The 26,176-nt window shown below is 42.7% G+C and overlaps 2 protein-coding genes across 3 annotated transcripts; one reads left to right on the top strand and one right to left on the bottom strand.

The window, feature by feature from the left end:
- Nucleotides 1–97: 97 nt before the first annotated feature.
- zgc:165604 (uncharacterized protein LOC792578 homolog) lies at nucleotides 98–5,117 on the top strand. The gene is made up of 7 exons (XM_033978868.2): nucleotides 98–156; nucleotides 891–1,045; nucleotides 1,327–1,393; nucleotides 1,572–1,703; nucleotides 2,120–2,275; nucleotides 2,831–2,953; nucleotides 4,022–5,117. Exons 1-7 carry the CDS (start codon nucleotides 114–116, stop codon nucleotides 4,219–4,221), a joined length of 876 nt encoding a protein of 291 aa, XP_033834759.2. The 5' UTR covers nucleotides 98–113; the 3' UTR covers nucleotides 4,222–5,117.
- Nucleotides 4,674–26,176, bottom strand: LOC117381931 (pecanex-like protein 3). 2 transcript variants are annotated; one of them, XM_055226729.1, is made up of 36 exons: nucleotides 26,034–26,176; nucleotides 24,743–25,207; nucleotides 24,393–24,595; nucleotides 24,197–24,302; nucleotides 24,056–24,095; nucleotides 23,847–23,942; nucleotides 22,062–23,771; nucleotides 21,704–21,833; nucleotides 21,363–21,532; nucleotides 21,230–21,287; nucleotides 21,009–21,150; nucleotides 20,778–20,935; nucleotides 20,547–20,700; nucleotides 20,441–20,473; nucleotides 20,173–20,344; nucleotides 19,920–20,030; nucleotides 19,744–19,835; nucleotides 19,551–19,660; nucleotides 19,333–19,438; nucleotides 19,149–19,241; nucleotides 18,906–19,056; nucleotides 18,679–18,823; nucleotides 18,313–18,490; nucleotides 17,392–17,500; nucleotides 17,155–17,284; nucleotides 17,016–17,074; nucleotides 16,687–16,902; nucleotides 9,651–9,904; nucleotides 9,348–9,578; nucleotides 9,152–9,255; nucleotides 8,933–9,080; nucleotides 8,641–8,871; nucleotides 8,172–8,446; nucleotides 7,819–7,988; nucleotides 7,216–7,586; nucleotides 4,674–7,142 (listed from the first exon to the last, which is right to left on the bottom strand). In XM_055226729.1, the coding sequence occupies exons 2-36, from the start codon at nucleotides 24,893–24,895 to the stop codon at nucleotides 6,990–6,992; spliced, it is 6,762 nt and encodes a 2,253-aa protein (XP_055082704.1). In that variant the 5' UTR covers nucleotides 24,896–25,207; nucleotides 26,034–26,176; the 3' UTR covers nucleotides 4,674–6,989. The 2 variants fall into 2 exon arrangements, with proteins under 2 accessions (XP_055082704.1, XP_033834876.1); XM_033978985.2 differs by lacking the exon at nucleotides 26,034–26,176 and adding an exon at nucleotides 25,749–25,898.

The raw sequence follows: 26,176 nt of genomic DNA, 5'->3' as shown, positions 1-26,176 counted from the left end.
TTGGGTGGGTAGGGTGTTGGATTAATCATGCATGCCTAGTTTTTGGGGGAGCAGTTTGCAGTCTGGGTGGAGGCGGTGTAGTTGGTGCCATGGGTGACACAGGAACAAGATGGATGCTGTGGACACTCGCTGTGCATCTTTACTCACTGCAGAGTGGTAAGCTGAACTTTTACATTTAGGTAAAAGATTTAGGTCAATGGATTTAAGGTGCAACTAACAACAACCATAACCTGGTACAGTGTAGTGACATAGAAAGAACCTATTTTATTCATTAGTTAAAAAAGGCTAGTTCAGCTGCTGATGTTCTTAATCAATTTCCCCATTGTGGGACAAAGTTCAAGTTCTCTCTTTAACCTTAGAGTTACAGGTCTTATAGAGAGGAACCCCTCTCTTTATTTGTAAATTTCCTCCCAAATGTAAAACATGCCATTCTTAAGCCATTGTCTATTTGCAGGTGGATGTGTGTTTTTGGTTTATTTAACTAATCTGATTTCTTTATCCTGGAAAATGTAATCCTTTTTTTCTTAACGATATAGTACCAGATTTGTGTTCAGTAAAGGCATTAGTGTAGCTGACCTAATCCCAACAGGACTTGATTGTTCTTGTGCGATTGGTTTGGCTTACCCCCAGAGCTGCCAGGAGTAATTATCACATAATATGCACAGTGCATTCCCACACACAACAAAAGCCTGTGGTGACAGGAGGAGGGGAGGGCTGTCTCTGTTTCAACTTCAAATGGAGACTGTATTATTCTTAGCAAGTGTTAAGTGTACACTATACAGAATCAAAAACCGATACTTATACTAAGTTATCTGAAGATTATAATGTACAAGTACAAGTCATTTTCCACACCAGTGGTTATAATTTTTTGGCTAACTGGTGCATTACAGGTGCTCTTACAGTGACCATGAGGGAGTCCAATTTGGAGGTCCTCAGAGGTGATGCAGTCACCCTCCCCTGTTCCTTTTTCACCTCCAGCCCTCTAACCAAACTTAATGTTATTTGGACCCTGGCTCCATTCTCCAGCCCAGAAAACCCGATACAGGTAAGAGACAGTCATATGAACATACTATGTGAAGTATGGTTCAGCAGTAAGTACTGTATGTATTGTACACAGAACAGACCCAACAGGGTCTGAACAATGATGAAAATGTCATGGCACAGATGTGTTGTTTTATAACTGTTTTTTTGGTAATATATGCACATAATATTTCTGTTATCATACTATATTCTTCAAATTGCACTTTGCACCAGTGTTAATACTGCAAATTGATTCTTTTATATGATATTTTTGTGATATTTGACCCATGGTATGTAAACTTGCAGGTCATTGTTTATGACCACGGACAGATGATGGAAGACCCCTCGTTCATTGGCAGAGTAGGCTTCACAGGTATTAAAGAAATGGAGTTAATATTATATAAACAAGATGTTTCATTTGAAACTAAACATTTGATTTTCTACATCCTTCTTTGTATTTAATATATTTGCTAAAATTGCCAAGAGCGAAGTTCATATGTAGGTAGGTGAAATGTTTGGTTTACTCGTGTTTAGTTCCCTGACCCTCGCAGGTGTTCCGTGGAGTGCAGACATCATCCTGAATGACACAAGGGAGGCTGATGCTGGAGTGTACCGCTGCATGGTCAACAATCCTCCAGAAACCGCAGACCTGGGTATCGGAGAGCTCACTCTCACTGTTCTGTGTGAGTGAGACAGACTATCACTCTCATTGTTCTGTGTGAGTGAGACAGAGTATCACTCACTGTTGTGTGTGAGTGAGACAGACAGTCACTCTCACTGTTCTGTGTGAGTGAGACAGTCACTCTCACTTCTCTGTGTGAGTGAGACAGTCACTCTCACTGTTCTGTGTGAGTGAGACAGTCACTCTCACTGTTCTGTGTGAGTGAGACAGTGACTCTCACTGTTCTGTGTGAGTGAGACAGACTATCACTCTCACTGTTCTGTGTGTGGGACAGACTCTCACTCTCACTGTTCTGTGTGAGTGAGACAGAGTATCACTCACTGTTGTGTGTGAGTGAGACAGACTATCATCATCATCTTCTTTTCTGTCCGTGGTTCAAAACATTATGTCAAATATTGTCTTCATGTCCCACTGCAGCTCGTCCCTCGCTGCCTGTGTGTCAGTGGGAGGGGGACATTGCAGAGGGTGGGAGTGTGACCCTGTCCTGCTCTGTGGAGGAGGGAATCCCAACCCCAGAGATTGAGTGGGACAAGCTCAGCCCAGAAGAAATACCACTACCAGTCAACATGGATGGTGAGCACCTCTGAACATGGCTGGGCTTAAGCAAGATCATGGGTTAGGGGCTGCAGTGGGAATGTGTTATGCAAAAAGAAGAAACTTAACAGACAAACAAATGTGTAAAGTGCAACGTATAGTGAAACATCGAAGTGTGAAGAATCAAAAGTAGAGTCTGAATGGGAGGTGTATTTTTTACTGCACACAAATTGGATAGCTCTACTTCCAGACTGACCTCACATTTTTAAACTATATATTTTTCGAAAAACACAATAACAACAACATAACATACAAATAAAAAAAACATTGAGGGGCAATTGTAGAAATACAAACTAAAAGTTCAGCCTCTGTTCCAGCCACACCATGTCTTCCCAACAACTTCTCACTCACACTTTGAACCATCCTCTCCTTCCACAATGTCTGATGAGCCAGGTACATGTCACCAGTCCAGTATTATCACTCTAAAAACTGTTTCGCTCAAATAAGGTTCTTCCTGTCTGACCTCTTGATCTGCTTATGAACTTTGTCTTTTGGGGGTTTGGATTGTTCATGTAAACTTCTTTCTGCTCACAGGGGACCCGTCGGGCTCTGTACAAATCGTCAATGTGTCGTCTGAGACCTCAGGCTTGTATCGCTGCTCTGCCTCCAATGCTTTAGGGACTGAACACTGCTATGTCAACCTGTCCATCTACAGCAGTAAGCACCACTGTTCAACTCAGTCTATTATGTATATGTTTTGGGTTTTTTTTTCTGAATATATACTTGCACTATAACTTAATGATATTGGTTTGCCACCGTATGCCCTCTATCTTGCATTTATTCAATTATCCTGCAGGTGCCAAATACAATGAAAAACATGCACTCATGAGGAGGCCCACATCTCCACAGACCTGACCTCACTGGCAACCCGGTGGTCACCTGCTTGTCTCATAGAGATGAATATGTTTAAAACCATATTGTGGGACATTCCAGGCAAGCAATAACATCTTTATGGAGGCAAGCACGCTTTTACAGAAAGGTTACATAGTGCACCTTTAAAATGTTCCATTGGCTTATATTATACACTGACTGGCCAAAAAAAGTCACCACCTGGATTTAACTAAAGTAAAGTAAATAGGTCTTCTCCTCCTGCAGTTGTTCAGGTCTAGGTTCAGCAACAGTCTGTGCTCAAAGAATGAGGTCAGCTGACACCTGAATATACTGAATGACCTGGTTATTCCATCAGTGGATTTTTTCTTCCCTGATGGCACAGCATATTCCAAGATGACAATGCCAGGATTCATCGGGCTCAAATTGTGACAGAGTGGATCAGGAGCATGAGACATCATTTTCACACATGGATTGTCCACCACAGAGTCCAGACCTTAACCCCATTGAGAATCTTTGGGATGTGCTGGAGAAGCTTTGTGCAGCGTCAGACTCCACCAGCATCAATGCAAGAGGTGAAAAATTAATGCAACACTGAATGGAAATCTTATGACATTGCAGAAGCAAAATCGAAACAATGCCACAGTGAATGTGTGCCATAATCAACGCTAAAGGTGGAACAACCAAATATGAGTGTGTGCCCTTTTTTTTTGGTGGTGACTTTTTTTTTGTCCAGACAGTGTGTTAATATGGTTAGTCTTTCTATTAAGGGGACATGTTCTGCAAGAAAACATGAAGACAAGAATTTGTTTAACTTCGTTTTTATTGGGCATGTGTGCTGCTTGGTTTTCTTAGTCTTAAGTTTTTTTAGTCACCCTGATGGTTGTGTCTGAACAGCTCCAGACTCCCCCTCAGGTATCCTGCAGGGGGTGATGTTGACGTTATCGATGAGCCTGGTCCTGCTGGCCATGATACTGCTAGTCACGTGGCTTCACCGCACGGGGCAGGACGGCCGCTGGAGGGAACGCAAAGAGGACGAGGAGAGTTACAACGAAATCCGGTACACGCCCTCGCTGATCAAGCGCTCCTTTGTGTGACGTCCATAAAGGCCAACATTTTAGTTATTCATGGACTTTAGCTTCCTGTTACAGGCAACATTTTGAGGAGTTTTCTTCATGGTTAATTGCTATGGCAACGTTCCCAATTTTGCATCATTTTCAAACTCAGGATGCAAAGTTGACAAATTGTCTTTCTTGTGAGTTACTTTTCCAAAAGCCCACTGTAGGCCCAAGTGTCTTTGTTCCTGTTCACTGTAGATTATTGAGAGTGTGAATTTGTGAGAAGGACCAAGAACTATGAAATTGCTGCATAAAAAAAAAAAAGAGGAAAATGGACCTAAATCAATTAAATCTGAAAAATAAATGGTGTCTAGACAATTTACTTATCCCCCTTAAATTACACCTGTCTAATTAGGTTAACCTCTTCAATTTAGGCTACTAGTTGACACATTTAATGATGTAGTCGAATGTCCAACATGATAAAGAATGAAAATAAAAAAAGACGCGCTTTATTTGCAAACAAAGACACAGAAACCTTTAATTTAAAACAGGAGGGGGAACCACATATAAAACTGTACATTAAACATTAACATCTTAAATAAAAGTCCCCTCCCAACAAAGTAAATAAAATGATAACGTGGGATGGTGTATGATACATTTGTGCAAAAGAAGTGTTCATCATTTCTTCCTAAACAGCACATTTAGATGAGTGCCTCTCCACACAGCTCTCCAGTTATGGGCCGATCCCCACATAGTGTCTTTAATGAAAAACAACCCCAAATCCAATAATAAAATAGATCTGTATTTTTTAAATATATATTTATATACCAAACATGCTGTACATCATTTAGGAGATTAAGAAATCCCTTTTTACTGACACCCATGTCTGTCCATTTTCTTGTGCTTTCCTCACAATCAGCAAATAAAAAACAAAACAAAATGCCTCCCTGTTGCTTTGGATACAAGAGAAAAATATAAAATAAAAAACAGCACTGATTTTCAATGTGTTTTCCTGAGTTTAAGGACTTGACACAGGATACTGATGCACCTTTTACCAGACTAGGGAAAAGACCAATTGTTCCTCAATCAAATGTAAAATCTAATGTTTGCGGTCAAATGGAGTTTTTAGGTAGCACAATGTCAGATTCAAAGACAAGACACTTCTATAGCAAGTAGCAGGATTCAACTTCTTGACTCATTTCACTGGTTTATAGCTTCAGCTTTTTGTTTTCTCCCTTTGGACAAAATCTCATCCCGCAGAAGACGACAAGTCAATTTCTTTCCCGCTACAGACCCTGAGAACGCTGGCCTCTTTTCAAGATTCCTACAGAGGGAACTTGACGTTTTAAAAGATTAGGTGGTGAAGAAAAAACAGTAACACAGTTCGCCTTGTGGCCAAAATGATTTACACTATGGCACCAAGTTATTTGAAAACTGTTCAGCCACCTCAGGCGAACTGCTGCGTGAATCTATGAAATTTAAAAGCCAGCTGCAGCACTAATTAGACACAGTTTGGCCAGCTTTTTAACACTACTTTGACCTAATAAAACTATGGATTTTCACAGTGGCAACAAGAGTGCAACAAGTGGGAAAGAAGCAAATTTTAAAGTAACTCCTCAGGATTACTTATTGTTACATTACATTAAAAAGGGCAGCCATTTTGTGAGATGTCAAAACTCAAAATAAGTCAACAAAGGTTAAGATGAGTTACAGTCGACAGGAGGCAAATTTTTTGATATAACAACAGAGACAAAAAACCTCCTTTGAAAATATTTGTAAGACCATGTCAAGCAAATAAATATTCCACCTTTATTTTCAGAAATTATTTAACTTCATCCAACTAAAACGCTGGATTGGACTGTTGACTAAAAACAGCAGTAGTGGGTAGTTTAGTAGGAGATGCAAAAGCAGTAGTATAGTATTAACAGGGGCCAGGCAAAGAAACAGCGCCCCCTACAGCAGCCTGGGCCCCAACAAGTCCCACTCTGATCACGAGTCGTCCATCACTTCTTTCAAGAGAAATCATTAGCTGTAGACACCGATTAGTGTTTCTTCAAGTAAAACCAAAATCAAAATGGCTTCCCAACACCCAGTCTGTTCGTGAGCATTATATTGAGCATTTAGTTGTCCATTAGGTCCTGATCACTGGGCTCCAGCTCTTAAGTCCAAGTCCTGATTCAGGTCTGTGTCCGGTCCAGCCCAAATCGACTGTAAACTGGTGATAACAGCACCACTTATTGACTGAGATTTGAAGGGATTTTTTTCCCTGAAAATTGCTTGAACACAAAATCTGCAGGCAAGAGGAGAGGACTCTTGAGCTTGTATATAGTGCGTCTAAAATGCAAAGTGAAGAGTGAACAGCTGAATGTGTTAAACGTCTGACCTCAGTGAAGACCCAACGAGATTTGTGAACGGGCTAAACAAGGCTTAATGCGGTTTCCATGGATCCTTCACCTCAAAAAAAAAACAAAAAAACACCAATAAACATCTGTTTAACTATGAAAATGCTGCAGAGAGGGAAGGCCTGAGGCTCAAAACTCCACTTAGAAAAATATCCCTTTAAATTGCACTGGCCTATGCGGCCTGTCACTAATGTTTCAACAGAAAAATTGCCTAAAGAGACAAAAAGGGACCTTATAAAAGAAAATTTAAAAGATGTTTTGGGTCTACATTTGAGCTAACTTTGGAATAATTGCCATTTAGCTCAGCAGTTGTTTTGGCTGAGACAGTAACAAGCCCAGTACAGAACTGGAAGTGCAGAGATCTGGACGCCGTGGGACTACAGTGTGCTTTATTCTGGGGCTGCCTCAGCGTAGGTGCTCCAGTAAAGGCAGCTCTGTGGATTCTTCTCGGGGCAGGGAAGGGGCTCCTACATTTAAGATGGAGGGGTCTAGGGTCTGAGTGGCTCCAAGAGGGTCTTGGATAGGACTAGACTCTTGCCGGGCTGCAGGAACGCTGGGCTATAAAAACAAAATGTAAATGAATTAAACCAATTGGAAAACAGTAGACCAGCAGCAGCAGAGGTGAACTTACCTGGGTGCGATTAGTCTGAACAGTGGTGGTGTCCCCCTCAACCGCAGCTGAGCCATTAAAGCCCTTTCGGCCTGAAAAACTCCATTTGCCAAAGTGGCTCTCAAAGTGCAGTGTGCTGCCAGCCCGCTGGCCTGCTCTGTGTCCAGAGTTCTCCAGGAAGCCCAGAGGGAGAGGGGGAGGGGCCACAGAGGTGCTGAAAGACAGCTGAGAGGTTGACAGCTGCTGTCCCAGTAGACCCTGTATCGACGAGGTCCGCTGTAGAGAGGACAGGAGCCCCGCCTCCATCCTGCCCTCTGATTGGCTGAGCAAAGCTAGCGGCAGCTGTTGGGCGTTATGTGGCCAGTTTTGGGGTCCAACAGGATTGTCTGTACCTGTAACAACATTCAGTTCATAATCATGTTTTAGTTCTCTCCCATACAATCACTCAAGCTAGTCAGAGAGCTGAAGTTACAAAGGTAACCTGACATTTTTGTAAACATATACTTCTTTTCAAGTTGTATAGGTAGATGTAATATTAATTACGTTTTTGAAGCAATTTAGCAATAGCTTTTGCTATTTATCAGAAAGATGTCCATCTACATTCAAAAGGAACTTTGTGCTCACCCAAAGATGGCTGCAGTGAGGTGATGTGTGTGTGGGGCAGGCCTGAGGCTGGAGTGCTCTGTGTGGTGTGAACAGCAGGGTTCGTGGAGATGGAGGCCGAGCCGCCTCCACAGTCTGAGTCCTCAATGTTTCCTCCACTGTTACAGCCAGCTCCACAGCCTTTCTGCAACCTGCATAAGGAGTAAGAGCATTTTATCCATGTCCAGTTGACAGAATTAGATTTTCTTTTGCCATGTCTCCTTCAACATTACCAAGAGTACTATGTAAATACTGTGTACTATGTAAATACTGTGTACTGTGTACTGCAGAGACTGTCACAAATCTTAGAAAAACAGGATTGTGTTGTTCAGTACCTGTCCCAGCTGCTGATGAGCCATGTGTAGATGTTATGTGGGCTGACAGGACCCCCCCACACAGTGCGCAGCTGAGCATGGCCTCCGGCATATGATGTAGTGAGTGGTGAGACGTAGATGGGATATCCAATGGGCTGATCACATGATGAATTGATCATGTTCCTCAAGGCTTGTTTGGCATTTTGAATGCTGCCTCGCTCAGGATTTCGATTTCGCAGGAAAACCAGCTCCTGCTGTTGTCCAGCCCATAACCCACGCACACACTCTCGATTCACCTGAATGGGCAAAAGAAATGGGGTAAAATAGATGTGCGAGACAACTGTATCCAAGAGTCAACAAATTATAATGTACTGTGTGTACATTCTAGAAAGGTTCAGTTTGATTTATTGAAAATGAAAAAGCAGGAATTTAGATTAAATTAAAGTAGGGTAATTTAAATACTATGAACTGAACAAGTAAAGAAGAGAACCTTGATGACTCTGAAGCTGAGGAACCTCTTGTTCAACATGATGATCTTATACTCGTCACTGCCGTCATCCATGATGTGCCTCAGTGCCAGCAGTGAGGGCATGTTGGCCAAGATTGCGCTTCGCCACACGGGGTCGCCCTCGTGTGATATAAGCATCTTCTCCTCATTGGCAGTAATGGCATCATACAAAATCATAGGGTCCTCATACTCATCAGGAGAGGTAAAATGGTCCTAAAGGAAACATTTAGTTCATAATAGGGCTATTATCACCAGAGATTTTTTTAAGCAGTACCTGATGCAGTTTCAGAGACATGCGTACTCCTGGGGCTACTACACGATTTAACAAGTCCATGTCAGCAAAGACCCACTCATCTCTGGGTGATGTGATGCGAAAGTCACCCTTAAAAAGTGCGTGAAGACCATAGAGAAATGGTTCCAAGCTGTCATCAAAACACAACATTAGACACCCAGAATAACGATAATAGACTTGAGAGTTTGCAGGTCGTAATACCTGGCAGACATGCTATGGGAGGCTGTGCCCAGTGCTCGCCGTCCCAAAATGCACAGTCCAAAACAGAGGTTGACAAGAGGAGAATCTCTTTCACTTGTTACTGGCTAAAACAATACACACAAATAGTTAATGACCACTCAATGGTTTTATTACTGAAACACATGCATTTTGACCATGACAGGTCAAAGTATGCTACCGTTTGGCGCCTGCTGTTGCAATACTGAATCCAGTCCAGATATACCATACAGAAAGAGGGCAGTGTGATGCCGGATGCTCTGTGGTCATAGTCCTCGTCAATATTCAGGTTGAAGGTGGGGTCACTGTCTACGTAGTTGGCCCCTAGACAAGGTCGCAGAGCCTCCTGAACTGTCTCATTACTCAACCACTCCTCCAGCTTAGCAGACCGACTGACATAATAGATAATACTCTGTAAAGTGAAGAATGAAAAAGTGAAGTTGTCCATGTAATAACTACAAACACATTATATGTAATGACATACCTTGACATAATATGTGATGAGAATCTTGCGGAGATCAAATACTTGTAACATGGAAGCAGCATTATTGTCACTGATGCTGTAGCCCTCAAGGACGTATTTAGTAGCAGCCACCTCCCAGGCGAGCCAGCGCTGGCCAAAGGCAGCATTGAATGACAACATGTGTGGCAGGTGGCCAGGTTCACAGCAGCAGCATCCCTCATCCTCCTCCACCCCCTCCGTGATGGCCTCCACCTCTCTCTGCTGGCAATAGGTGCCTACACACAACAGGATGTGCTGCTTCATGATAAAAGTTTAATGCATTCTTTTATGGGGTCACTACAGGATAAATCATTTGCCTCATACTGTGCAGTGTTCCAAATGTTGCCTTGTCTAAAAACAGGCTTGGTACTAGCAAGTGGATAATGCTTCACCAAAAAAATGCATATAATGTATCTCTTATATCTATAGTTATATCCACCTATTATATTATATATTTTTATATATATATATATATATATATATATATATATATATATATATATATATATATATATATATATATATATATATATATATATATATATATATATATATATATATATATATATATATCTCCAATACACTTTATTTCTATAGCACATTTCACAAACAAATGCAGTTTCCAAAGTGCTGCACATATAAATAAAAACAACAAATTAAGTAAATCAACATTTAGACTAGAATAAAATAGCAAAATTAAAATAATAAATATGTATATAAAAGCAATAAAACAATTACCAATAAAACAATAAAATCAAATAAAACAAGCAAATAAAATCTAAAGGAACAAATCCATAAAAGACAACAGAGGACCATACAACTCACACAGAGTTAAAAGCCAGAGAGTAAAAGTGGGTCTTAAGACGAGACTTAAAACACTCCACAGTGGGAGCTGTTTTGACGTGAGGAGGCAGAGCATTCCAGAGCTTTGGACCAGCCACAGAAAAGGCTCTGTCTCCTCTGGTTTTAAGTCTCGTTTTAGGCACCACGAGCTGGAGCTGGCCCTTGGACCTCAGTGCGCACGCCGGAGTATAAATTTGGATGAGGTCCGAGATGTAATCTGGGGCCAGTCCATTCAAAGCTTTAAAAACAAACAATAAAATCTTAATCAGTTCTAAAATGAACAGGGAGCCAATGCAAAGACGCAAGAATTGGAGTGATGTGTTCATGTTTTTTATTTCCTGTTAAAAGTCGGGCAGCAGCGTTTTGGACTAACTGCAAGCAATGAAGTGCATTTTGGTTAATTCCTACATAAAGTGCATTGCAGTAGTCCAAATGAGAGGAAATAAAAGCATGCATCACATGCTCAAAATCCGAAGAAGATAAAATAGACTTAATTTTAGCTAAAAGACGAAGATGATAAAAACTGGATTTCACAACGGCGTTGACCTGTTTATCAAGTTTAAATTCAGAGTCCATAATGACGCCAAGGTTGGTGGCTGTGGGCTTAGTGTACTGACTCAGGGGTCCCAGGTCTAAAGAGGAGCTCGCACCGACACTGGGCCCAAACACCATCACCTCAGTTTTATTTTCATTGAGATTTAAGAAATTTTGAGCCAACCAAACCTTGGCGTCATTAAGGCACTCTAGTAGAGGTGTCAGGGGGCTGCTGCTGTTCCTTTATATTGGCATGTAAACTTGGGTGTCATCTGCGTACAGGTGGTAAGACATGCCATGTTTTTTAAGCAGCTGCCCCAGAGGTAAAAGGTACAGCGTGAATAGAACTGGCCCAAGAATTAAACCCTGGGGAACTCCACAGTGCAGCGGGCCAAAAGAAGAGGTGGAGTCCCCCAGCCTGACACTGAAGGAACACCCAGACAAGTAGGATTTAAACCAGTCTAGGGCCATCCCCCTGACACCCACACAATTTTCCAATCGATCTAAAAGAGTTGCATGGTCAACTGTGTCAAAAGCAGCAGTCAAGTCTAAAAGCACTAAAATGGCTGAATCACCAGAATCATTCATTAAAAACATGTAATTAAAAATCTTTTCATAGCACAGAGTCTGCACTTTTAAAGATTTATATCCTGACTGCAAGCTGTCTAAAATGCTGTTTATATCCAGAAATGTTTGTAGCTGAGACAAGACCGTTTTCTCTAAGATTTTTGACATAAAAGGAAGCTTAGATATAGGCCTATAATTTGAGAGAACCGAACTATCAAGATGTGCCTTTTTAATAAGAGGCTCAACTACAGCCTGTTTGCAAAACATAGGAACCGTTCCTGAGACCAGACTACTATTCACAATCATAGTTACATCAGGACCGATTGATTGCCAGACCTCTTTAAAGAGCCGTGAGGGGACACTGTCACAGGGACAAAATGAAGGTTTTAAATTCTTCACTATAGTAGTGAAAAATGAAAGAGACACAGGTGTAAATTGGTCAAAAACAGCTATGCACTTATGTGCTATTGCTGGAATAAAGGATGTGACAGTGATACTGGCCCTAATGGTGGCAACTTTATCACAGAAGAACTTTAAGAAATTGTTACAAACAGCTGCTGTAGCCTGCAGAATGGAGGATTTGGTAGGATTTAAAATAGACCCAATTGTTTTAAAAAGAACTCATGGTTTGTCACAATGATTTGAAAAATATTTAGTTTTTCCCCTTCAGTAATTTTTTGATAATGACGCCACCTATTTTTAAAATTTGATGTGACGCCTCCAGTCCATCTTTCTTCCACCTGCGCTCTGCTCTTCTGCACTCACGCCTAGCCTCTCTAGTTATTTCATTAAGCCAGGGCTCTTGTTTAGCTTTAGGGTGCACAATTTTGAGTGGCGCAATAGTGTTCATAACGCTATTGCAAGTTGATAAAAAGGTAGATACAAGTTGCTCTGTGCCCTGTGCAACAGTCAGTGAATTGCAAGTGAAAGAATCACAAAAACTTGCCGCAGATATCGGCTTTAGCTGGCGCCGATAGAGCACAGAAGGGCTATGTTTGCATGGGTCACTCAACATAAAATCAAATAAAACAGGGCAGTGATCAGAAAACACAGCATCACCAATCTGAACATTATTAATATCCAGACCGCGCGAGAAAACCAAATCCAAAGTATGACCATGTTCATGAGTGGCGCCAGTAACATGTTGTGTGAAATTAAAAGCATCAATCAAATCTAAAAACTCCGTGGCCAAAGGATTGGAGGGACAACAAACATGTATATTCCAGTCACCCAAAATTAAAAGACGGTCATACTGTGTCACAACAGTAGATAAAGATTCAGAGAACTCTTTCAGAAAGTCTTTGTTGTGCTTAGGTGGCCGATAGATAAGAGCGTACAGCACCGGATCAGATTGCCCCAGTTCAAAGCAGCACAATTCGAATGATGCGTAAGACAGTGGCACGGTGCCTTTAAACTTTAAACTGTCTTTAAAAATCGCAGCTATGCCACCACCACAACCTGTCTTTCTTGACACATTAACAAAGCTGCAGTTCGGTGGTACCAGCTCTGAGAAAGTGGAAGACTCACCTATGCGTGTCCATGTTTCAGTCACAAACAATACATCAATACAAGAAGTCCCGCAAAATAAAAGTCTTGTTCATCACTGACCGTGCATTCACAAGCGCACAGTTAATAGGAATCTGGATGTTGTTCACCGTCGTATCTGCCCTGGTTAGCTGTCGGAGATTAGCACAGTTCACAGCGACTAATGCATCGGGTTGAGGGCGGCGACAGTAGCGCAGACCTGCCGGCTCCTCAGCGTGCGTCACAGGGACCAAAGCGCTGAAAGTGGTTCCGATATTCACCTGGAACATCAGCAGGGGAAGATCCAGAAGAATGAGCCAGCCAAAACTTAAGCTTGATGAGCAAGCCACCGCGAATCCCGCGGCGTCTTCTCCTTTTTCGGGAAGGTAAGTTGCCGGTGCGCACCAGGAACGCTGGAACAGTAGCCAGATGAGGAGGGCCAGTGCCAGGGCCATTGTAGCAGAATTCCTCTAGCAAGTCCACTATATGTTTTATGTGTATCAACTCCTGACGATTATAACTCAGCAAAGAGTCAATGGTCCTCGTCATCAATAGCATAATCAACACAAAATAAACAATAGTTGAGAGCGCAAGACGGCGTGCCAGGCACACCGGCACCATCTTGCCATCTTGTCACTCTTGTTTTTCTTCTTCTGTTAAATATTAAATAAATACATATACATAAATACACACACACACGGTTGAACCAGTCCAATGGATCATAAGCAGTACTTTTAACAGCAAATTAAACTATTTCTACCACTATAACCTCAAACATCACATTGCATTGTGATACAGACCTAAAATTAATTTGTTTCAAGTCTTTTTAATATACAGCAACTCTGTCAAAGCTGTGTAAAAAGCACTGCACTGCATTGATCACTGGTCTGTGGCCCTCTGCTTGAAATATGCTTTGCCATATGGCCCTCAATAAAAAAAGTTTGGGCACTCCTTTCCTAAGGAGTCAGCTCAACGGCAAGAACAAGACCCAGGCAATAAACACTACATCCTGCCAGTAATCTGATTCCCAGCAGGAATTATAAGATGGTCAAAGGAGGAGATACAGACCACAGATGTTAAGACCCAAAAGCTCCTGACCATGCATGAAGGGTTCCATCCCAAATCCAGCACCCTGAGACTGTATGTGAGCCGTAAGGAAGGAAGCCGAAGACTAGTGAGTGTGAGAGCCACAGTCCAGGATGAAACATCCAAGATCCATAAGTACATCAAGGACAAGGCTCCAACAGATGTGCTCAGCGAATGTCTCAGACAGTGGAGTTCAGAGGAAGAGGTGCTGGAGGAACCATCATGGAAGGACAAGCCCCTGCACAGGATGTACCACCGGAACATAACTGAAGTGGCTGGTATCAAGAAACCCTACCAGTGGTTTTAGAAAGCTGGTCTGAAGGACAGAGGCACTCATCCTGGAGCACAGGAGCAGGCCTTGGACACTAGAGCAATAGAGGCCCAGACAAGACCCAAGGTGTAGGCTGTGCAAAGAGGCCCCCCGAGACAATCCAGCACATAACTGCAGGGTGTAAGATGCTGCAGAGAAAGCACACATGGAGCAGCATAACCAAGTGGCAGGCATAGTGTACAGAAACATCTGTACAGAGTACGGACTGGAGACTCAAGGTCAAGGTGGAAAACACCTCCAAAGGTAGTGGAGAATGATCGAGTCAAGATCCTGTTCTGTCAGGAGGAAGGGAGCCAAAATTCCTGCCAAGTTTGTAGGCCGCCTTGCTCACACATGCCTTTTCAGGTCTGTTCATACATTTTCAATAGGATTGAGATCAGGACTTTGTGAAGGCCACTCCAAAACATTGAGAAGAAAAAGTTTTTGATTTCATGTCAGACAGTGATAAAAAAGTGTATATGTGGTTTTTTTTTCTGGCTTCAGCTGCACACACCCCCACACATACACACACAAACTTCCTTGTCTGGAAGATTACACATGTCTATGTCTTTCTGAAGTCATTTTTAGCATAAAAATGAATTGAAGCACTGCTCTATGACAGACAGGAAGTCGGCTATATTGAATCGAAAATTCGCCAAATTTTTCGCTGCGTGTTTTCAAAACGCTACTAGTCTCAGGTTTTTGGTCCAAATGAGCTCAGATTTCACATGCCACATCCAGACACATAGGTTTTCAGAAGTTATCCACGTTTTCTCCGAATTCCACACGGTTCGCCCGTACGTCGCCACCGAAATACACCTTCGTTTTCTGTTTTTTCGATGTCCTCTCACAACCACAGGCATTGCCCTACAGAGCTCACATTCACATCACATATGCGAGATTGGGGCATGAATGGAATGCAATATTAATTTTAATCAAAATGAACACTATAGCGCCCCCTACCATAGGGGTGAAATGCCAACATTATCCACTTCCTATGAAATTTGGGGAATCAATTGGTGGCATCAGGAGAACCAAAAAATTACATTATGGCCATGGGTTATTTTCCACTGTTGGCCACCAGGGGCGCAATGAATTGAAAAGACATTGCCACTTGGCACTTTGACTTGCATGTCTATGAATCATATCTACTCCTAGGTTTTTCATCCGAATTACAACAAACTCCACATACAGTATGCACACATGTCGATTGTCAATAATCATCCACGTTTTGGGGATATTCTTTATGGTTCATGAGTAGGATGCCCTCAAAATATGACTTCGTCATTGGATTTAAATTCCTACACGACTTTTCCTTAAGTGCAAATGAAACCTGTCTAGTCCTAGGTTTTTCATCCAAATTACCTCAAACTCCACATACAGCATGTACACATGATTATTGTCAATAATCATCCATGTTTTGGGGATATTCTTTCTGGTTTATGCACAGCACACTGTCAAAATATGACTGCTTTCCTGCATATTTGATTCCCTCTCACAGACACGTGGATCAGACTAAAAAGCTCAAATTCTAATCACTGATGCAGATTAAAACTGTGAATAGAGAACCATTATAAACATGTGGCCAGTGACCTCCATAGCGCCCCCTACTGTACAGGTAAAAAACTCAAGTTTGTCCGATTGGCATGAAAGTTGGTGATATCATTGTGGACCTCAAAAGAGGCAAAAAAGTCCATTACCCCATACCTGTATTGTGCACGAGGTTGCCGGTTCAACACCCTGGACCTCCATTATAATGTGTTGGTCACACATATTTATATAGAAACTGTGTGAAGGGGGGCAGATTGCGGCCGTGGGGTGGCCAGGCGGGGAAAATGGTGCGTGGGGGCGGTGGCCGGCCCCGGGCGGTCGCATGGGGGGGCGGTCGCGCGGGGGGCGAGGGCCATCATCACCGCTTGCGGCTTTAATTTTTATTAGTTACAGTTAAATGTCATTTATACTTAGCACTCTAAGACAACAATTGCCATTTTTTACACTTTACAACATACTTCCCACCTCTATGGCCAAATTGACTTTATGTTGATTCAAAACACCTTAGATATAGATAAGACTATCGACTGTACATCCTCTAACTATGAGAAAAAAGATGCATAATGTAGCTATCAGGGTATATAGTACATTAGCTTTACTCACCTCTGAACTCCAGTCCCCTGAGCTGAAAAGTAACTAGACCATTGCCAATCTCAATGATGTGCACCAAAGCGTTGAGGTAGTCGGAGGCCAGAATGAAACAGTCGCCTGTGCTGTAGTTGCCCCAACGACCAAGCAGCAGGTCTCCACACAGACTGTGCTGCAGGGAGCGGGTCAGGTGCTCATAGAAAATGGAGTTCAGATTATTGTCATCAGCACCTAGTATAAATGTACATAAACATATCTTCAGAGAGATACAAACCACTACAACTAGATTACATGGCAAGTTGAGTAACTGATATAGTTGGATATGAGGCAGTATGGTATTGTACCTGGGTTTCTGTCCAACTGTGTGGCAAGTCTAGTGTTGGAATGATCAACTCTTTTAGTGCTGCAAATAAAACAAACCATAAGTAATCAGCAAACATTTTAAGCACGTACGAGGAGTGATAAATAAGAAACCCAACTCACTTATAGTCTCTTTCCCAGAATTTGACGGGTCTCGTGTATGATGTCACAAAGACTGCACTTCCTAAAACAGGATTCAAAGGAGTGGAAAAGAAGGCAGAAAAAATGGCCTGAACAAAGAGCACTGCAGAGTCTGATAAATGCATTGTTAAGGACAACTATACTGCAAACCATCAATAATCATTTATAACATTTAACTTAAAAATTATTTGTTTCTCATCATCTTCAACAGAAGGATACGGGGCACAGCAAATGGCTGGGCAAAGGCATGAAAAGCTGAACCCCAGGTTATCTGCCATGGGGCGATGTAGGTCAAAACGAAACGCAGTTTGTATAGAAGATCCCACATCTAGAAATAAAAGAAAACAACATGCCACTGAACAATTAACCAATATTAGAGCAAGAAAGAGATAAGATGAAAGGTTTAACTAAAGAGACTTTGGGCCAACTTAAAGATGCCCCATGTAACACTGGGGTGCAGCACCTACTTGTCTCCATAAAAAAGAAATTGCACTGTAATTGCAATGTAATTGCACTGCCCGTCCATTAAAATGGACAGACAGTGTTTTCTCTGATTTTTCCTGTTGTTTGATTTTCCTGTTTGCTTTTGTGTGTAGGCAGCACGGTGGCTGAGTGGCAACACTCATGCCTCACAGCAAGAAGATTTGGTTTGATCCCCGGGTCGCCCAGGCCTTTCTGTGTGGAGTTTTGCATGTTTCTCCCCATGTCTGGATGGGTTTCCTCTGGGTACTCCGGTTTCCCCCATCAACCAAAACATGAACGCCCTTCGAGATAACTGTTGTTGTGATTTTGGGAGTTACAAAAATAAAATGAATTGAATTGAAAATTATCTCCATATAGACAAGCAGACGACTAGTCAGATCTGTAGTGAGGACACCCTGTTCACAGTAAGAATGTCTGCTGAAAGTTATTCAGTTTTTTTTTGTTTTGTTTTTTTGTAATGCCATATTGTGGAACGCTCCAGGTAAAGCAAGTCATATTCAGACACAAGTACATAGTGGACCTTTAAATGTGTATATACATTTTTAAACATACTCTAATTCTGATTTTGTACACAATATACAGTAATATAAAACATTATTAAATAGGATTTCACTTTATAGTTTACTACATTGTGTTAAAACGTGGCTCTAGTCTCACCTTGCTGAAGAGTATTGACATGAAGTAGTAGTCTATAAGAAATGTCTCAGAGAAGTGTGGATAGTCAAAGTGAAAGAACAGTGTGGTGAAGCAGAGGGTGACATATTGCTGGGAGGGGGTACAAAAGGACGAACGCAGGAGTTTCATTCCAGCCACAGAAATGAAGAGAGCTCGGCTACTGCAAAAAAAGAAGAAAAAAGGAGTTGAATGTATATTAGTATTACATTGCATTCCTAAATTGTGTACTTTTAAACATATACTAAGCCATATCACAATGAAGCCAAATTACTTGCTATGTTCATTTAAACTGTAGCCCTTAGTAATTAAATTTTGAACAACCCAAAGTGACTGCATGGAAGGACTTACTAAATGTCAAGTTCTTTGTGGTTTTGGCCGACACTCCGAGCCTCTGTCGTTAGTGAGTTCAGCACCACAGCTGGGTAAATTAAGTATTTCTCCACACATTGGAGCCATGCATAAAGTTTCTCAAACCACATTAGCTGGGCAGCATCTAAAAAAACAGACCATTATTGGCTCTCTTAAAAAAATCAAATCAAATTGTTGTTGATTTTTTTGTGGTTTTCAAAACTCACCTCGAACTTCAAACTGACTGTACTCCTTTGAGCGAAGCACAGGGTGAGCCAAGCAGAACCATGGGAGCTGTTTGCGGAGCTGAGGCAGGAGATAGTGTGTAATGAAGCCTACCACTCCTGCAAGGATGTACAGCACAAAGCTGAGAGCGGGCTGTGAAGAGAGAAAGGACGTTTATGACTCCATCAAGGACTTCTACACAAGAACTGCTTGTACAAACATCACTACAGGGTGTTTGGACTAACCTGAAGAGCAATGAACACTGTGCTGGCGCTAATGGCAAAGGTAATGACAGCCATCAGAGGACACATGACAAGATCCGAATGAAGAATTTCCCTCTACAAAAACAAGGCACATTGGTAATGTTTTGCAGAGTGTTTAATGATTAATAAAATGCATATTGTACAGGCAAGCAGAGTAAAAATTTACCACAGAGTTACGCAGCTTCTCAGGAAGAGGGTCCTTGATCTCCACAGGGGGCTCCTCTGGCGTCCGATTCTCAAGTTCTGGGAATAATTTTGACCGGACCAGAGACCTAAAAGTAAAAATACACATTTTCATGAAAAAAAATGAAAGAGTGACATGTATAACGCACTGTATCTATGACTACATCCATCTATATTAAAAAGAAAAAGTAAAACACTAACCATAGAATGCTGGGGTTACTGCTCTGGCGACTAAGATGGTAAGATAAAGCCAGAAGTAGTCCACAAAAAACTGAAAATAATACTGGCACATGAGCATCCCCCCAAGGTGCCTAAAATAAAACAAAAAAATTATTTAGTATAGTGCTGATATGGCCTTCATTTATAACAGCTGTAATTACTCTTTTCCACCTACATTGATGGCACCAAGGCAAAAGCCATACAGCAGTGCAGCCACCAACATACTGCGCATGAGGCTGAAAAGAGACGACAGGGGGCTTGTGGTGGCTGTGAGAAAGTCAGCAGAAAAAACATGTAAAAAATAATTTCCTTATATTTAGAATATGACTTGGAAGTTATTTATATTCTTACCAGACCCCCCAAAAATATGCATGTCGATTTGCTCAAGTAGACACATTACAAAAGTGTTGACCTGAGGCAGCAACCCAAACAGGAAAATGACAGGGAAACACAAGGCAAACACTGTGGAATGAAAACAAAGCATTTTAGACAGCAAAATCACATAGAGTAATGGGTTTATGCACAAAAGATGACGATCTGTACGGGTTGCACTACAATAATTATATCGTAGCATATACTAGGGTTACTGGGTTACTGAACTCACCGATGAGCACATCCCTGACACAGGCCAGAAATTGTGTGGAAAAAAAAGTGACCCCATAAAGTGAGAAGGGCTGCAGAGCGCCAGAGTGACAGGTTAAGTCAAAGATCCAGATGAGCACACAGCACAAGCAGAAGTACACTGGACGACTGTAAACGATTATCCAGTTATGACCCTGGTGAAGAGGCAAGTCACATCTCATATCAGTATATACTGCAACAAAGTATGGTATAGTTTTTTTTTCCAGTCAACATCCATAATCTTTACTTACATGCATGGGAGAAGCTGCATCTGGTTGCACACTCTGAAAAACAAAATATACATTATTTTTATATACAGAAGGCACACCAAGATCTAATTTAAAGTAAAAATGTTACCTTTAGTAAAGAATATTGACAACTAGCAATGACCAAGCAGAACTGGAAGACCCAGATGTCCCTGAAAAAGTTTTGTAAGAGAAGGAGAAATCCCAGAAAGGCCACCAGACTAGCCAGCACAACAGCAAAGACATTCTCTCCCACTTGTCGATTTCTGAACAGAAGAAAAAGGCATGTGAGAAACAAATAAATTATACTAAACCATACACTTTTCATAGACATTTTAAATACCTGTCCAGTAAAGCCAGAAGAGCCAACCGGTCATATCGAACCCTTAACCATTTTCCAGGTAGTACCCAGAAGCGATAGTATTGTTTGGGTTTCGCCTTCTCTTCAATCATTAGCGTATTTTCCTGGGATTCTTGTAAAGACTCGTGATCCAGATCAAACTGAAATCAAATCAAAATGTCACCTTAATAAAATGGTTTGTTTCTACCATTACTTTTTGTTAAGTATGCTGACCTCTGGCATTTCCAGGGGTACCCTGCGCACCTGCATGCCCTGTAAGACCACAGGTCTGGGCTGCAGGATAGACAGGACCGGGGCCCCCTCCTGCACCTCTGTAGATGTGAAACTGGATGATTGAGACTGTCTTTCTCTTTCCCTGTAACAGGAACAGGATAAAGCCATATGTATTACTATTGCCGCCCGTTTAATTAGTCTTGATAATGCTTTACACTTACTGTACTGGGTCTTCATATCCGCCACCAGCTGGTCCAAAAGTGTAAGATCTCTTAACGCCTATGGGCAATACAAAATACACTTTCATAGAGCCATAGCAGGTATTTGGATGACAGTCTGGGATTAGATGCTTACCACTCTCATCATAGAAGTAATGAACTGCTCCCTCTGATGTGTCATCAAATGTGGAGGCCTCATGGATCCCACTGCGGGGAAGCAGCAGCGAGGAGGCGAACTGTAAGGCCGAAGGAAGTGTCCGTGCACGTGAATGTGAGGAGGTCCGAGCCCTCTGGAGGTCCTGGAGGCTATGGACACCAACCAGTGTATTTAAGAAGGATTTATTAAGCAAGGGTACAATACCAATTTAGTTGAACACAGAGTGTGAGGATAACTGCGTTAGCCTTATGAGTGCAACTAAGCCAGCTTTAACCATCTGGCTTCCTGACATCGCTCTAACAATTGCGAAGACAACTTACCTGGGAGGTGATCCCATTGTTGATGGGGGAGGTGTAGGATTGCTTCCAGCATTGTGTCTTCTCCGAATGGCCTGGGTTCTCTTGACACTGCTAACTGAGTCATGTTTGCCCCCATCCTCTGAAGCCAACGCTGGAGAAGGGTTATCGGTTACATCATTGACAGGAGTTACATTACAGTGTCAAAATGCATGATAGCAGCTTCCTTCAGAAAGACTAGCACTGACACGTTTAACTGTTGAGATTACAACTGGCATGCAATAAAAATAGTTTAATAGATTTGGATTTTTTTTCTTATAGAATTCTACATTAGGATTTTAATTTACAGCAGATTAGAGTACCTACTCAGAAAACATCTCACCTCCCCCCACAGCTCCCTCCTCCACCAGCTCTCCAGCTCGCCAGCCCATTTGGTTACCAGTCCAGGATCCCCCAAGTGAATCCAGCCGATGATGGGGTCCAGAGAACACATCATTGTGGACAGTACGTGCCTCCAGGTCTGACTTAGAGATAGTGAGAGCGCGAGGTGCAGGAGTTGAGGTGGAGGGCATTGTCAGCAGAGCAGGGGGCATTGCTGCTGACGTGCTCTGAGCTCCACCAGCCCCATCCATACTTAGGACCCTGGCATGAGTCTTAGCACTTGCTGTACTCGCAGAGCGCTGAGCAGCACGAGAATGTGAGGGGCCAGCGGTCTCAGGTAAATCCCCTTCCAAGGGAGTGGGCAGCTGAGCAGCAGGGGCAACAGAGGATGTAATGCCAGTGTTAGTGAGATCTGGGGAATAGCAGGAGGTAGAGGAACTGGAGTCATCGTCGTCTGAGCTGTATCTGCGCTGAGAGCCCAGACTGGAGCCCGCGCTCATGTCACTGCCATCGTCCTCATCGCTCGAATCCTCAAAAAGGCTTTCACTGTAGGCTTTGGCCCCAAGTCTGCTGCGCACCGGGATGTAATCCCTGTGCTGTCTGTGATTGTGATGTCGCTTGTACGAGCCACAGTCAAAGCTGCTGCTCCCTGCTCCTGCTCGCCGTCGAGGAGCTTTCCGTCGGCCCGGTCTGTGGCCCACACCCCCAGCCCGCAGAAGCTTTAAGTCCTTTGGCCTCACCACCTGCTGGGCCTGTAGAGCAGGCTGATCTGACAATAAGAAAGGAGTAGATATGGGCAGTGCCGGCTCAGAACACACCAGGCCCAGGGCCAGCCCTGTGGGCACTGAGGTGGTCTGCCGTGGAGGGGGGAGAGGAGGGATGGGGATAGGTCTGTCTAACTCACAAAGCTCTGAGTGTCCACTACTAGAAGGAGAGGAGTTTTGCATGGGAGGGGGGTGTGCAATCTCCGCCAGAGAAGGCAAGTCCTCCCCTTCCACAAGTGTCCTGTCGAGCCCCTGGCTGGCAGAAAAATCTCTGCATGGTGAGCGAAGCAGCACACTGTCTGAAAGGTTATCCGTGTCACTGCCTCCCTGTCCTCCTGGGTCCTCTACAGGCTCGGGGTGGTTTGAACCCAGCACCGGTGCAGGTGCGGATGGTTGTCCATTTGTGGATCGTGGATGGCTAAAAGAAGGGCTTTCTAGCTGAGTTGAATCAGTCTTTTCACTGCGGTAACTACTTACAGTGCTTAGTGTCTCCTTGTCTGTGGTGGCCCCACCAGCACTAAAACAGCTGTCTGTAGATCCAGCAGCAAGTGCCACCCCACTACGGCTGCCAGGGTGCTCGGTACCAGGAGCAAAAGCAACTGGGTCAAGTCCCAAACCTAGAAGATTCTCACTTAGTTCCTCACTCAAGCTGCTCTTAATGAGGGGACTGAGAGGTGTGTCTCCCAGACTTTCAGATTCCGCAGATGGCCCCAATGGAGAGTATGCACCAAGTCCATTGCCAGGATTTGGTTTACGCAGCCGCTCCGGTAACTCCTCAACATCCTGCTCTTTCTCTCCACCGTCTTCCTGACTGGAGGGAGATGGAGGGGTCGACAAGCACTCTCCCTGCTCTCCAAACCGAGTTGTCATGCCCGATACTGCCATCAACCCGGGGAACTCACCGCTGAAGGGAGCAGCAATGCAAGACTGCACAACACTTGGAGCTCCTGAAGGGTGACAGAATACATAGAGTTTAGTACTTAGGGAGAGATGCAATAATTTAAAACAGGGGGAAGCCTTACTAATGGTATCTTGTGAACTCTGGCGTAGGACTTCACGATGTGCTGATGTAACAATAACATTATTGCTTCCCTGTTCTTTCATTAACTCCTTAATATCTAAAGTGAAATGCACAAGCAAAATTTCAGAAAATTGATCTTATAGATTGTTTAAATCTAATCAAAGAAATAATGTTAAAGGTCACTAGAGCACATAAATATCAGATGCTTACCCTTAGTTCCACAAGGATCCTCTAGTTGTGGCAAAAACTCCTGTAAAAAAGAGAACATAAAATGCAGTTGTAAAATAAAAATATTTTACATATGGTATGTAATTATTACAGTATTAATGGAATAATAAAATCAACACTCACTGACACCTGGTTTAGCCCAAACAGTGAGTGCTGAGAGCTACATCGCACTGGGGGAGTTGAGTTGACCTTTCTAAATACTGTCATCTCTACACCGACATGACTGTCTCTGTCAAAAAATGTAAATGCATGTCTCAGAACATGATATAATAATAATTATAATCAATATTATAATAATTCTAACAAGGTTGTGAATTACCTGTGTGGATTTCCATCATTTCCTCCTGAACCTTCTTCTTCTTCTTTTGGAGCTTCAGCAGTAAGTGAGGCCTGCTTCTTCTCTACAATCTCTCCAAGATCAAACATGGCATGGAGTCGGTAGTTCACCACCTTGATGGCTGTGAAAAAGACTGCTACCACAGCTGAATAGATACCTGCTATCAACAAGCTGGGTGGCAGGGCCTGTATGGGAGACACAACAGTGAGGAGATTTACCAGATCTTCATAGGAAAAAAAAAAAAGAAAAATCACACTGACTGAATCTAACTAAAAACTGTATATGCTATTTTTGAGATACTGATCGTTTTCTTCATGATCTACTTTACTCACCATGTACAATAAAAATGGGAAGGCCAGAAGAAATATCCAAAGGTACAGGTGGAAGCAGTTGGAGAAGGTGCTTTGGTGGGGGTCCACATACCAGCCTCCAGTGAGTGAAGCCCACACACCCTGCCTCAATATCTGAAGAGCTTGGGAACCCATCCTCTCGTCCTGGTTTGGACAACCAACGCTGTAGCTCAAATACTGTGCAGCAGTTTGAGCCACAGTATCAAATTTCTACAATGGCACTTCCATTTGGTAAAGCAGAGTGGCCAACATCATCTCATCAAGCGCAGTAGCCAAGCATCTTGGATATGTTAGCTTTAGTTGTGATCAAGAGTCCTTGCATATTTTTGTGCCATCATGTACTCCAGCTCTACTTCAACATTGCCACAGTCTTGACCACACTCTTCTTTGAGAGTACCGAAGAGAGTGGCTTTTTGGCACATTTACACCCCGCCAAATGCAAGTCATCTGTAAGTAGAATTGTTTGTTAGTATGTTGTTGGAAATATCTTGACAATTAGAACAGCAAAAACACAGACAGGAACACACGAGTGAATCTAGTCTCACGCCCAAGTTCATAAACATTTGACTGCAGTATAGAAACGTACTATTATACATTTAAATGACTTATACGGGACCGCACATTGACACACTAAATGTCTTAACGTATAGGCCACAGTGCTAAATTAAGTTTGCTGGCTGACATTAGCAAAAGATAATTTAGCTTAGCTGAAAAAGAGCATTATATATTGAGCTGCCTGTATGAATGGTTAAGAATTAAAATTCTATTGAGGTCTGCGGCATTAATCACTGCATCCAGTGTAATGACCAGCAAAACAAAGCCAAATCAAAACCAAAATCTGAACTGTCAGTCAACCACATCCTTAGCTAAACATCTCTCATGCTAAAGGCTAGTCACCGGGCAATGCTAGGCCCCACATATCAACATTAAAACTACATCATTGTCTTTGCCGCTCTGTATTTAGCGACGACACACGGCCGTACAGTACCATCCATTTGTGTTGTCAATGTTATTTAATCGGCCATCAGTGCTCGCCTCCATTAGTGTCGCTGTCCAAAGTAAAACCTTTCCATATTTGGAGCCTAGTGAAGTTAGCTCACAGTTAGCATTAGCTAGCTCCCAGCCTCAGATCCGCCTTCCTTCCGCATCCAGTACTGGTTAAATCTCAGCGCTGTGCTTCGGGATGCAGAGAAGTCAGTCTTTAAACTACACCTTCGCGTTCCTTCTAACGTTAGGCGTCTAACCATAACGTTATTTGAGTACAGTCCCTCACCCTCTTTGGCATGAAAGCTTGACAGACACGCATCGATAACACAGGAGCTCCTTGCCCATCACGACAGACAGCTGTTCCTTGACATAGATGGAGCTTGGGTGAAGGTTTCAGCAAGCTAGCTCAGCTAGCCTTGGCTAACGCTA

The sequence above is a fragment of the Periophthalmus magnuspinnatus genome, chromosome 14, assembly GCF_009829125.3.
Source record: "Periophthalmus magnuspinnatus isolate fPerMag1 chromosome 14, fPerMag1.2.pri, whole genome shotgun sequence".
NCBI classification, from domain to species: domain Eukaryota; kingdom Metazoa; phylum Chordata; class Actinopteri; order Gobiiformes; family Gobiidae; genus Periophthalmus; species Periophthalmus magnuspinnatus.
Note: the sequence above shows the minus strand (reverse complement) of the source record. Positions and strands in the feature narration are given on the sequence as shown.

What these genes read in the sequence shown, in the direction of transcription:
- zgc:165604 (XM_033978868.2), top strand. Translation starts at nt 114, where the DNA reads ATGCTGTGGACACTCGCTGTGCATCTTTACTCACTGCAGAGTG. An exon ending in GCCCAGAAAACCCGATACAG is followed by an intron (nt 1,046 to 1,326) that starts GTAAGAGACAGT and finishes GTAAACTTGCAG; the next exon opens with GTCATTGTTTATGACCACGG. An exon ending in CAACCTGTCCATCTACAGCA is followed by an intron (nt 2,954 to 4,021) that starts GTAAGCACCACT and finishes GTGTCTGAACAG; the next exon opens with CTCCAGACTCCCCCTCAGGT.
- LOC117381931 (XM_055226729.1), bottom strand. Translation starts at nt 24,895, where the DNA reads ATGGGTTCCCAAGCTCTTCAGATATTGAGGCAGGGTGTGTGGGCTTCA. An exon ending in AATGATGGAAATCCACACAG is followed by an intron (nt 24,303 to 24,392) that starts GTAATTCACAAC and finishes ATTTTTTGACAG; the next exon opens with AGACAGTCATGTCGGTGTAG. An exon ending in CAGTGTTCATTGCTCTTCAG is followed by an intron (nt 19,057 to 19,148) that starts GTTAGTCCAAAC and finishes CTCTCTTCACAG; the next exon opens with CCCGCTCTCAGCTTTGTGCT.